The 13,156-nt window shown below is 53.3% G+C and overlaps 1 protein-coding gene across 2 annotated transcripts in view; it reads right to left on the reverse strand.

Annotated features, from left to right (window-relative positions):
- Window positions 1-13,156, reverse strand: part of PLA2G4E (phospholipase A2 group IVE) — a 65,694-nt gene that overhangs the window by 36,555 nt on the left and 15,983 nt on the right. The window contains exon 1 of one of the 2 annotated variants that reach the window (XM_008269138.5): window positions 1,102-1,250. The exons of the other annotated variant lie outside the window; for it this stretch is intronic. Within the exon in view, the coding sequence (XP_008267360.3) occupies window positions 1,102-1,197 (96 nt within the window). The 5' untranslated portion in view covers window positions 1,198-1,250. Of the gene's footprint in view, window positions 1-1,101; window positions 1,251-13,156 lie in introns of those variants that run through there. 2 annotated transcript variants of the gene reach the window in all.

The following is a 13,156-nucleotide window of genomic DNA, read 5'->3' on the forward strand; positions in this document are numbered from 1 at the left end:
GTCCTAACCAGCCAGGGCAGTACCCAGGAGGATGCCCCCGTGGCTGTTCTCCTTCTTACGCTCAGGCTAGGTGAGTGGTTAGGGCAAGAAGATCCAGCACTGAGTGACTAGCACCCTCCAGGACCTGCGAGGAACAAGTGCAGCTCAAGGAGGGCTCCTGGAGCCACACTCTGGGCCCTCAGTTCTCAGTTGCTTCACTGTTCCCTCCAAGGGCAGCAATGTGCCCTCAGGAGATCTGCCGGAAGCTTAATAAGACTGGAGAGGCAGGTCCTTTCAGCCACCCGAGTGCTGGGGTCCCTGGGCACACCTGGGGGCACGTGTGTCCCGTAGGGCAGCAGGGGCTCCGGTTGCCGAGCAGTATGGAGCTCCCCTTCTTGGGCTCCTTGGACAAGGTCTCCAGTTCTCACCTCAAAAGCCAAGACCCTCTCAGGGCATCACCGAGTTCCTTCAGTGACTTAGTGTGGGCTGCGGGAGCTGGCGACCCTCCCCCACTGCAACGCCATCGCATGTCTGTGGGAAGCTGCAAGCCCCAGGTCTCCTCCCTATTGTCTAGATGGGAAAAGCAAGGCAGAGCACAGGCAACCTGATTCACCAGCCCAGAGGTCTCACGGGGTTGTGAGGTGGACGGACCGAGGAGCCTTGACTGTAAACCCAAGTGGGCAGAACTGCGGCTGACGCAGAGACTGGCGATGCCACTGCTCTCGCCACACACCGTGCCAGACTCACAACAAAGCCCTCTAGGACGTGTATAGCCAATACCCACTCAGCATGAGCACAGGCCAAGTGTGGCTCCTCCAGCAGTACTCAGCATGACCTACCCTGGGTGCTGGCCCCAGATGGCCCTGAGTCACTGCACGGGGCTGTAAAGCTTGTGGGTGCTCTCGGCTGGACCATCCACCCAGCAACTCAGGCCCCAGCAGGGCTCAACCACTTCCCCCAGGGTGCTTGGCACAGGTTCTGAAGCTGAAATCTCTGGAGTGTGTGATATCCACTGGTCCTCCCTGGGGGCCTCCTCCTGCCCACAGCCCCCAGCCCCTGACCCGCACCCCTGGAACACATCTCCCTGGCCCTCAGCCTCTGGCCCAGCCACGGCTCCCTCACCTTCGATGCACAGGTGGCCCAGGGCCTGCCATCTTCTGCTTGGCACGGATCCGGCAGGTTGTGTGAGATCCAGGCGGGCATCTGCCTCTGGAGCATCGTGGTGGCTCTCCAGCAGGCTGGCGAGCTCAGCAACTTATACTCTGACTCAGAGCCCCGCCTCCTGGCCGCCTCTCGGCAGTGGCTGGGATTGCCCAGGGAGGGGTTCAGGTGGGCAGAGTGGGTGCTGGGGCCCGGGACTCTCAGCAGCAAGGGCCTCGCAGGTCTCCAGCTCTTAAATGCAGGGAGCAGCAGGGGCTTTGGCCCTGGAGCCAGGTCATCCACGGGCAAGGGGAGTCGTCTAAGAAGAGGATGCAGGGCTCTCGCCACTTTAGGATCGGCCCAGCCACAATTTGGGAAAGTCCCAGCTCTTAAACTCACAGAGGTCAAGGCTCACAGGTGCCCCTCTGGGGGACAAAGCCCCTCCTCCCGACTCCACTGCAGTGCCAGCACTCAGCGCTGCGGGGGCTGTGGCAGGGGTCTCAAGGGAGGCATGAGCCATGGACAAGGCTCCCAGAGTCAACAAGTGCAGAAAGAAGATAACTGCGCAAATCCTTGGAGAGAAGAGTCCAGGGCGAGCAGCCCCTGCACACCGCCCACTGGAAGAACAGGTGGAAAGAGGGTGTGCCAGCCTCTGCGGGTGTTGGGGCAGCTGGGAGATGTGCTGGCCCTGCCCAGGTGATTCCTATCTCTGGTCTGCTCCTTGGCCCACTTGGGGGCCCGGCAAGGGCGGCTTTGCCTGCTCGGCTGCCCAGCTCTGTACCTGGGAGTTCCCTGCTCCAGCTCTTGCCTGGGGCCCCACAACCGGCTCTTCTGGCCCGCAGACAGGAGTGATTTCATGAAACCGAGCATGAGCTCTGGATGCAGGGCAGACGGGGCCTGGCACGGGGCTGAGCCCCGCGGTGCTATCAGTGCATCGCCCTCCAGAGAGGCTGGGCCTGGGCCTGGTGCCCCGCAGCCTCCTTCCCGGCCCTGCACCCAACCCACTGCCACGGCCACACCCCTGCGCAGAAATGAGATTCAGTTTAGTTCATGTACCTAGGAAGCACCTACTGTATACATGATGCTGAGGGGAAACTCCAGGCTCGAGGCCGGGGAGCCACATGTGTGCAACCCTTGGAGGCTCCGGGGTCCGAGTGCCCCTGTGGTGGCAGGGAGCACCCTGGAAGGAGCAATGCAAATCCTCCGCACGTAAAGATCCTTGGGTCCCAGAGCTCCGTCCCACGGCTAAGCCCTGGCTGCGGAGCACAGAAGACGGAAAGAGGATTCTGGCTGCGGAGGGAGACTGTGCTGGAGAAGGCTTCACGGAGGAGGCGGCATCTGAATTGAGCCTTGGAGGCTGGATGGGAATTCAGCAGCTCATGGTAGGAGGGAAGCGCATCCTAGAAGGAAGGAACAGCACGGAGAAGGATGGGGAGGCCAGAGAGTGGGGACGCTTAGGTACACAAATGCTCCGGACTCAGTGGCAGGGAGTCGCATGGCGGGAGATGTGGGGTAGAGTGAGACCCAGAGAGAAGGCAGGCGCCAGAAGCAACAGACTTGGAAGGACAGATTAGGGACCAACAGTCATGACCCACAAAGGCCGAGCTTCAACTTCGGATATCTTCTCTGGGTGACGGGCAGCCACTGATGGCTGCTGAGCAGGACAGCGATGAGATCAAAGCTGAGCTTTAAGAAGCCACAGCAGAATGATGCTGACGCAGGAGATTTGCTAGGAGGAGGGGGACAGACTGCCTGGGACAGGGGGACAGATGTGGAATGAAGGGGGACAGAAGGCCAGATTGGTAGGAAATGAGTCCACGAACATTGTGGCAGTACAACCCACTGCACTGTATGTTTTCCAAAATGGTGGCATCCTACTGACCCCCATTCCCTCCACTCCTCCACCTTTCCCTGTAAACAGGCCCAGAGCAATCCCTAAACACCAGGGCATTCCTCAGGGCCTGGCATTTGCTCTTCTCAAGGAAGGAGCACAGCCACAAACTCATACCCTGTCCCCCTTCCCTCTTCCGGAAAAATCTCGGTCTCCAGCCACCATATTCCTCACATCTGCCACCTCCTCAGGGCCAGGGCCTTGCCTCCCACACGGTAGTCCCACAAAATCACACTGCATAGGCGGCTAAGGGAGGTCAGGTGGGCTTATTCCTCCACACCTCTCAGAGCTGGCGCAACCTGGAACTGAACAGGCCGACCCGCTAGCAAGTATTCCTGCACACCTGCCCCCAAGCCCACTGCTCAGGTGGGTCTGGAAGGCAGAGATAAGGACCATGTAACCCGGGGGGAGAGGACAGTGCTGAAGGTGACAGTCAGTTGTCCAGTGTTGCTCTAAGGGGGCTACAGGGGAACAGAGGACCCTGGGCAAGGCAGAAGTGGGCTGGGTAGGTGACTTCGAGGTGCCAAGCAAAAAACAGGCCACAGTGAGGGGTGCCTGGGTCCCTCCTCTCTTCCAGCTCTCTAAGTGGACACACAGGGAAGCCAAGACAGCCCTCTGGGCTTGCAAAGGCAAGTCCCCTGCTTCCCTTCTGGGTGGAAATTCTGGAGTCATTTCTGGGAAATGATGGCAGGGCAGGGTTCCCTCCGATCCATCACCCCTCCTTCCTCATGGGCAGGGAGCCCCAGGATCTTCTTGGAGATCCCCATCCTGCCCGGCCGGCCGAGGTTGCTGTCTGCATTGATACTCTCAGGGCTTGTTCTGACTCCCACTGATAGGGTGACCAAGAGCTGCCTCTGGCCAGCGGCCCCTTGGCCTCAGATGACCCAAGCTCTCAGCAGCTGGACAATACTGCTCCCCGGCCAGGCCTGTAAGGACACCACCGCTTTGCCTCTTTGCCTTTGCACCTGTCAGCAGCATCCACTTCGTCCCAGAATCACACTCGCCCAGCTCGCGAGCTTTGTAAGTGCCTGCCTGCAGCTTCCGCCTCACCTGCTCAAATGCCTCTAGTGTTTCCAGTCTTGCCCTGCAGGCTCTGCGTTCCAGTGCCTTCCACCGAGAAGCAGAGCCAGGAAGAGCCCTATGTCCACATGGAATGTAGGTAAAGGTGGTAAGGAATTTCCCATCAGCAGCGAAAGAACAGGCTATCCAGTAGTGGGAAACTAACCTGGCATTGGCATAAAATAAAGTCAGAGGCCACTTTCATCACTACACAAAAATAAATAACAGATCAATTATCTGAGCATTAAACTCTGTATGATTTAAAATAAAATATTGAAGTATTTTTACATAATACTGGGGTGAGGAGGATTTTCCTAAACAAGGTACAAAGACCTGAAAACCTAGGGAAGAATTGCCAAATTGGAAGGTGTAGAAATTCAAACCTCAGTAAAGCCTAAGAGGCCAGCATAGTCCCACCTGCAAAACAATCTTAAACTTTCCTCCTCTTAACAAACATCCATGAGTAACAAAACCTTGAAAATATACAGTGGAGAGAGTCTTGTCCTACGGATGTTAAGATATGTTACAAAGCCATACAAATGCAAACAGCACAAGAATAATATGACCAGGCGCTGTGGCTCACTTGGTTAATCCTCTGCCTGCGGCGCCGGCATCCCATATGGGCACCGGTTCTAATCCCGGTTGCTCCTCTTCCAGTCCAGCTCTCTGCTGTGGCCCAAGTGCTTGGGCCCTGCACCCGCATGGGAGACCAGGAGGAAGCACCTGGCTCCTGGTTTCGGATCGGTGCAGCTCTCGCCATAGCGGCCATTTGTGGGGGGTAAAGGAAGACCTTTCTCTCTATCTCTCTCTCTCACTGTCTAACTCTATCTTTCAAATAATAATAATAATAAAAAGAATAATAGGACCAGTAGGAACAAAATAGAGAAATCAGAGATAGATTTCTGCTACTTAAGAGAGCTTGCTACTTAAGAGAGCTTACTTTATGATAAAATAGGCACCACAAATCAATAGGAAAATACCAAACTGTTCAACAGATGACACAGGCAAAGGCAACATAATATATGGAGTAAAATAAAACAGTGTATGCCCACATAATGCCATATTAAAAAATAGGCTATATTGGCGCTGTGGCACAGCGGGTTAAAGCCCTGGCCTGAAGCACCAGCATCCCATATGGGCGCTGGTTCTAGTCCCAGCTGCTCCTCTTCCACTCCAGCTCTCTGCTATGGCATGGGATAGCAGTTGAGGATGGCCCAAGTCCTTGGGCCCCTGCACCCACCTGGGAGACCAGGAAGAAGTTCCTGGCTCCCGGCTTTGGATCGGCGCAGCTCCGGCCGCTGTGGCCATCTAGGGAGTAAACCAGCGGATGGAAGACCTCTCTGTCTCTATCTCTTTCTCTGTAAATCTGTCTTTCAAATAAATCTTAAAAAAAAAAAAAGGCTATAAAAGAAATCAACATAGGGGCCGGCACTATGGTGTGGTGGGCTAAGCCTCCGCCGTGGCACCAGCATCCCACATGGGTGCCAGTTCATGTCCTGTCTGCTACTTTTCATATCCAGCTCTCTGCTATGGGCTGGGAAAGCAGTAAAAGATGGCCCAAATCCTTGGGCCCCTGCACCCACATGGGAGACCCGGAAAAAGCTCCTGGCTCCTGGCTTCAGATTGGCCCAAGTCTGGCTGTTGCAGCCATTTGGGGAGTGAACCAGCAGATAAAGACCTCTCTGTCTCTGTCTCTGTCTCTGTCTGTCTCTGTCTCTCCCTCTCTCTCTGTAACTGTACCTCTCAAGTAAATAAATAAAATCTTTAAAAAAAAGAAGAAAGAAATCAACATAGGAAAAACATCAAGGAAGTACAAATAATCAGGCAAATGTGAATTTAAGCAACAGTGGGATTTTGCTGGAAGAAAGCTAGTGAAGGACTGATGCTGGCAGGGAGGTGGGAGCAGAGGACCGTCGTGCTGTGCTGTGGGAGAGGGCAGTGACACTCCGGGCCTCTGTCACTGCTGAGCCAGAGGAAGGAAGTGCACACAGCAATTCTGAGTCAGCTATGTACACCCCAGGGGAATTCTCCCACAGCCTACAGTGAGGTATTGTGAGGGCACTCACACTGGAAGGCCACCACCAAACACTGTAGTTAAAAGAGGGGGAGAGTGAACAGAGGGACGAAGGGGAGAAGGGTTGAGAGAGAGAGGTCAGGAGAGCGTGTGTGCGGTAAGCAGGTCCTGTTATAATCTTGCAGGGGAAGGGAAGTGGGAGCAATGAATCCTGTTAGGGTGGGGGGTGGAGCTGATGCTTGTGGTTGGGACATTTGGGCACCTAACTTCTAACAAGCCAGGCTGGGCTTAGGACTGACGCTTATTGTGCAAAATGGCAACAGGGCAAAGAGCCTAAATGGTGTCTGGGGCTTAGATGGAGCCACAGGTAAGATGGTACCATTTTACTAACACACACCGTATCGCTACGGTTTCGGAAATCTTGAAGCAAACCATGTGTCTGTCAGTGGGAGAGTGAACAGGAAGAGGTGAAGGATGTGCAGGCCCGAGGATGACATGGTAGTTTGCAGTGACAAATTAGATGCACCTGTCAGTGCATGGATGGATCTAGACAGGAAAAAGGTAGGAAACAGAGGTGGTATCTGTATCAAATATATTGACAAAATTAAAATGTGGTTTTATAATTTGTTCAAATAAAATCTGTATTGAACATAATAAAATAGTTGTCTTCCTGCAGGGTGAGAATGGGGATGGTCATGTGGATACAGGGACATAGTCATCTGTCAAGGCCTCACACCCAGGTGAGGCCTTCAGGGACCAACAGTGCTGATGGGCCCTGTGCTGGGCCATCAGTGTCAGGCCGATGCAGGCCTCTGTGCCTTAGGTGAAGTCTTGCTTCCTCCAGCTGTTTTCCAGTTGTCAATGTTCCTGCTCTAGTCCAGGCGATTACCTTCACTCATCTCAACTCCTGCATTAGCCTAACGAGTCAGCCGGTTTCCACTTTGCCTCCCTATAAACCATTCTCTACAGAAGAGCAAGAAGGATCGCCTAAAAACATATGCTGGATGGTGTGACTGCCCTGATTAAAATCTGTCCAGAGCTTCTGGTTGCTCTAATTTCTTGCCATGGCTATGTAAGCTCCTGTGTGGTTTGGCTACCCAGGGTCATTTTACTCCTGCCATCATGTCCGAGTGCCTCAAACACTGGTTTGAGTCCTGGCTGCTCCACTTCCGATCCAGCTCCCTGTTAATGTGCCTGGGACAGCAGCAAATGCTGGCTCAAGTGCTTAGGCACCTGCCATCCAGTTGAAGACCTGGATGGGGTTCTGGGACCCTGACTTCAGCCTAGCCCAGTCCTGGCTATTATGGCCATTTGGGGAATGAGCCAGTGGATGGAAGCTCCATCTCTCACTCTCTCTCTGTCTCTCCTCCCTCTCTCTGTTACTCTGCCTTTCAAATAAATAATTAAATAAGTAGGTCTTAAAAACAAACAAACAAACAAAAAACCCACAAAGGCTGTAGCCCTTTGCAAGGCATGTACACTGCGTGTTCTGTTCACTTCCGAAGTATGTAAAGCCCATCAGAAACGGTATGGCCAATTCACACTCATCGCACATTTCCTCACGGGGACACACATGGTGTCAACAAGGACAGAGAGGCTCACGTTCACAGATGATTACAACTGGTGGGGACTGCTCAAGCATTTTACACTGCCTATGAAGAAGAGGCTTCTATTACCTCACGTCAAAGAAGAACTGAGACCACACACTGAGATCACAATCACCATGGTAAGTGACAGTGTTGTGACACGAGTCAGTCTGGCCCCAGAACTTCTGGCTTCAACCCCCATATGTGCTGCCTCTTGGGAGATGCTCAGATATCCTGGAGAAAGCAACTCTCCTGGGGAACTGCACTGTGTGTTTTAAAGGCCCCTTCTATGCACCTATGTTCCTTGATTTCCTAAAACAGACACACAATTTCACAACATGAAGTCAAACATGCTATTAAAGTCTCTCCAGGTCATGGAAGATTAAAGAAAAGAAAACTGACCATTAAAGTTAATACACAGAGATGTCTCAGAACTTCTGGCCAACAATCTCGATGTGATTCTGTTCCCTGATAACAAGATACAAAACAAGGATGACTGTGACCAGGGGACCTTCACCCCGATGTGGGTGATGTTTATACTCAGTGTCAGCAATGCACTGGCTCGTGGCTCATGAATATTTTGCATGCTTCTCCTTCGTAACAAAATGTGAAGAGCCAGCTGAGCACCTGTGTCTACAGCTCAACGTTTCTCAACCTTGTGAGGCTCCTCATGGCCTCTGGTCTCACCAAGATGCTAGGATCTATTTTTTTTTTTTTTTTTTTTTTTTTTTTTTTGCTCCTGACTCTCTTGCTTCCATAGTAAGACTGCTAAGAGCCTTTAGTACATTGGGTTCACTCTGTCACTGGTCACCTCATTGAGGATGGCATTGGCATTGTCTCAAAGGCCTAGACTTTCAAATTTAATGATCCCGAGTTGGAAACCCAGTTCTGCTCACATTAGACTAACTTGGGTAAGTTTGTCCCTCTAGGCCGATTTTCTCCATCAGTAACAGAGGAAGTATAATAGACTAAATGCTATTAGACTTAGCACAGGGCTGGTCCTTGGGGATGGACTTGATGCTCATGGATGCGTGGATGACGGTGGTGCACAAGGGACTCAGACGTCGTCCCTCCCCACAGATCTCATAAGCTAGGCTGAATGAGACAGAAGGCCAAGCAAGTGTCTCATGGCAGTCACATCACATATGAGGAAGCAAAACCAGCTGTGCAGACAGCACGGCCATCCGTGACTGGGAAGGTCAGAAGAGGAAGGAAGAACCTGAACTCACCCTTGAAGGAAGGGTAGGGACCCAGTGAATGCCGAGAAGGGGAAAGAGCATGTCTGTGAGGTGTGGCAGCGTGAGCCAAGGCGTGAAGGCTTGCAAAGATTAGCGACTCATGGATAGCAAGTGAAGGAATTGTGATTTTTCTTGTGTTGGCAGCAGTGACTCACGGAGTAGAGAGTGTTTAAGAAAGAGAGCAAATCCTGCTCCTACAGGGAGGGCAGGTGCCCATGAGCTATGTGTGGGTCAGTGAGCTGCAAGGCAAGTGTGACTCCTTCTATCCATCAATGTGGCTCCCCAGGGCAAGCCATGACCTACACAAGGCCCCTGGTGCATGCCTTTTCCTCTAGGTCTCGGTGCACTGTAGGCTCCCAGTGCAGGGCCCACCTGGCTTGGGGTCTCCAGCTGGGCCTCTGCACCCCCAGGTCATGGGGCTTTGCATGTATGTGGAGAAGGTCAGGAATTTGGAGCAGGGCCCACTGATTGGCAGAGGGCACTTTTGACATCTCAGGAGCATCTGGGACACAGCCAGGGCTCAGGCCACCAACCCGGGCGGCCTTAGAATCCTTCTCCACCACAGACTTTCAGGGTCTGGCTTGTCCCTTGCAGCCCAGTGAGGCCACACCATGCAGCAGCACAGGATGAAAACAAGCTGGGGATGGGGAAGATCCACGGGGTCCGTGGGGATAAGAGTTGACAAAGGCACCGAACTGTACACGTAGCATGTTGCGTGCCAGAAAGGATGGCCGCAAGGACACAGCCACAAAAAGACTACTGGTCACCACAAACAGCTGCTGTTCCCTAAGGGAGACAGGCTGTGTGTGTATGGGGGAGGGGTGCTCAGGCTCCTCCCAGCAGTGCAGGCCTCTGGGAGGAGAACTGATCCTGAGACCCCACTGCAGAACAAACTCCTGTTGCTCCAAACTGGGTGGGGTCATCCGTCCCTGGTATCCCCCAGGCCACTGCTATGGCCCAGCAAGCCCCAGCCCCGCTTGTCTGCACTGCCGGACTTGAGACATGTATGAACCAATAACTGACCCTGGCAAAATTCCCCCAAGGACTTTTAAAAATGATATTTAGTTGGCTTTAGGATTTGGGCCAAAGGGTTTTCACCAGAAACTGGAGGAGTGGCTGAGTTGGCTCTTATGACACAGTGAGGGCTTCTGGAAAAGGTGTGCCCCACCTGGCTGCCCGGGCCCTCCCTGTCCCCAGCACAGTGACTGTGGGCTCTGAGGCCCGGGACTAACCAGGGCCTGCAAAGCCGAGATGCCCACATGCATGGGAAGCAAAGGGCACTGAGGCAGAGGACATCCTGGGAAAAGTGTGGTGGGTGGGGCTGTCCTTCTCACAGACTCTACAGCACAGGTTGTTGTAAAGTAGGCCGCACCTGGGTGAGGCTAAAGCACATCACCTAGAAGGAGGTGACTCGGATCTGTGAGCAGCAGGAGAGGAAAAGGAGCCACAACCCGCAGCATTCTGCCTGCCGTGGGCTACTAGCTGTGCCCTCCAGCCAGCTCAGGCCTTGTGTCCTGTGCATGGGTGACGGTGGCACTGCTAGGCTCCCTCCCAGCACGGGAGGGACACGACTCCTTCCTGCCACTGTCTCCCCTGGTGGTTGTGTTTGGTGGTGGGGGAGGGGATGGGGGTAAGAGTGGGGATTTCAGGTCCTCTTTCTGTTGATGTAGAAATTCAGAGGGAGGGGCTCTAGACTCCAAGAATGTGGCCCAGCCCCTTATTGTATCGGCCTGGAGTCCTCGGCAAATGTTTGCTGCAAGCAACAGCTAAGCCTCCTCTGAGGGTGACCAACCACTCTGCTCTGCCTGGAGCATCTGGCCTCCCTGGGACTTGGGACTTTGGTGCCAAAACCAGAAGGTACCTAGCAAACTGGGAGAATTGAGTCCTCATTTCCACCTTTTCTTGAATGATTATTTTAAAAATTGTCTGCATTTATTTGAGAGGCAGACACATACACATACCTACAAAGAAAGAGAGACAGAGACAGAGCGATCTTTCAGCCTTTGATTCAATCCTCAAATCCCTGCACTATCCTGGGCTGGGCCACAGCCAAAGCTGGGAGCCAGGAACTTAATTCAGATCTCCCATGCAGGTGGCAGAGTCTGAGAACCTGAGCCATGCCCTGCTGCCTCCCAGGGTGCACATTAGCAGGCAGCTGGAGTCAGGGGCAGAGCCAGCTATTGAGTCTAGGCGCTCTGCTATGGGATGCAGGTGTCTGAACTGCTAGGTCAAACGCCTGTCCCTGGAGGATTTACTGGAAGCACAGGCATGCCTGGATGCTAGACCTGGGGGATGCCTAGCCTTTGTAATTATTTAATTGTTTTCTGATTTGATTTTGGAGAATATGGGCAAAGTCCACATAGGACAGCTGTTTAGAACATTTCTTTTTTATTTATTTATTTATTTTTGACAGGCAGAGTGGACAGTGAGAGAGAGAGAGACAGAGAGAAAGGTCTTCCTTTGCCGTTGGTTCACCCTCCAATGGCTGCCGTGGCCAGTGCGCTGCGGCTGGCACACCTCGCTGATCCGATGGCAGGAGCCAGGTGCTTCTCCTGGTCTCCCATGGGGTGCAGGGCCCAAGAACTTGGGCCATCCTCCACTGCACTCCCTGGCCACAGTGGAGAGCTGGCCTGGAAGAGGGGCAACCGGGACAGAATCCGGCGCCCCGACCGGGACTAGAAGCTGGTGTGCCGGCGCCGCAAGGCGGAGGATTAGCCTAGTGAGCCGCGGCGCTGGCTTAGAACATTTCTGAGGTCAAGGTGGGACCTATTAGAGTGTACACAGGACCCCTGGAGTATGTTTTCCCTTCCTCTGATAGAACACCTTTTTTTTTTTTTTTTTTTTTGGAAGGGGGAGTGGAAAGGAGGAAAGGAGAGGGAGGGAAAGAGAAAAAGAGAACTCTAAGGAAGTGGTAAATGTGGAGCACCTGGGTCATCTCTGCCCATGTGGAAGATCTCAGCCTTAAAAAGTTGAAAGACAGAAAGAAAAACAGAAAGTTCAAAGGTTACAGTCTGGACCATGGACCACTCAGCTTCAGCTATGCCTGAATCCTACACATGCCTCGGACTTTGCTGTTCCATGAGACAACAAAGGTACTTGTTTGCTAAAGTGTATTTGAACTTGGCTTTAGTTATTCCCCTTGCCACTGAAGGAGTTCTGATACACTTGGCCACCACATCTGTGGCAGGTCTCACTCAGGGCTCTACAGATAGGGGGACTCCCTTGAACTTGGTCCCTAATACCTTTATTTTTTTAATATTTATTTTATTTATTTGAAAGACAGAGTTATGGAGAGAGGTAGAGAGAGAGAGAGGTCTTCCATCTGCTGGGTCACTCCCCAGATGGCTGCAACAGTCGGAGCTGCACCAATCCGAAGCCAGGAGCCAGGAGCTCCTTCTGGGTCTCCCACGTGGGTGCAGGGGCCCAAGGACTTGGGCCATCCTCTACTGCTTTCCCAGGCCATAGCAGAGAGCTGGAGTGAAAGGAGCAGCCGGGACTCAAACTGGCACCCATATGGGATGCCGGTGCTTCAGGCCAGGGCTTTAACTCACTGCGCCACAGCGCCGGCCCCCCTAGTACCTTTAAATGAAGGTACATGGGGGTTATGGAACAAGAACTCTTCCAGGACCCTTCTCTCCCCTGCTCCACTTCTTCCCCTCGTTCTGAGGATCTGCTTGGGCTCTGGTTTGTCCTTGACTCTAGAAATCAGCACAATCATACACCCACCCACCACCCTCACACCTTGCTCCTTGTGACATCCCCAGTACATCATGGAAGTACAGGAAGGCCTCCTGGTCATGGGAGGACCGAGCAAGGCTTGAATCACTCCATTTCAACATGCGGCCACTGAGGTGGAGAAAGAGCATTGGTTGCTGTCCCTGCCTCCAGAGGGGAGACTCACTGCTGCTCGCCTGCTGGGGTGGGGGAGGCAACCACCCTTTCCCTGCCGGTAAGGCTGAGCTGGAGGAAGGAAAGGCAGAAAGGACAGGGCAGGCCCAGGAGGTGAGGCGTGGGAAGAAGCAGATGGCAGAGCAACCACAGGAAACGGAAACTGGGTTCTAGGCAAGTTAGAAGAATCTACAAATGAGCCCAGCAGGCTGCAGGATGGGCTTTCAATCCAAAGGGGTCTACCAGGGAGACGCCACGGAGAGGCCAGAGGAGGGAAGGGGGCGGGGCAACTCAGGAGCAAAGAGATTGCCCCAACAAATAAAGCAGCCTCCCAGATAAGCATACCTACCTTCTAATCTGA

The sequence above is a fragment of the Oryctolagus cuniculus genome, chromosome 12, assembly GCF_051225735.1.
Source record: "Oryctolagus cuniculus isolate XC-2025 breed Fujian yellow rabbit chromosome 12, ASM5122573v1, whole genome shotgun sequence".
NCBI classification, from domain to species: Eukaryota; Metazoa; Chordata; class Mammalia; order Lagomorpha; family Leporidae; genus Oryctolagus; species Oryctolagus cuniculus.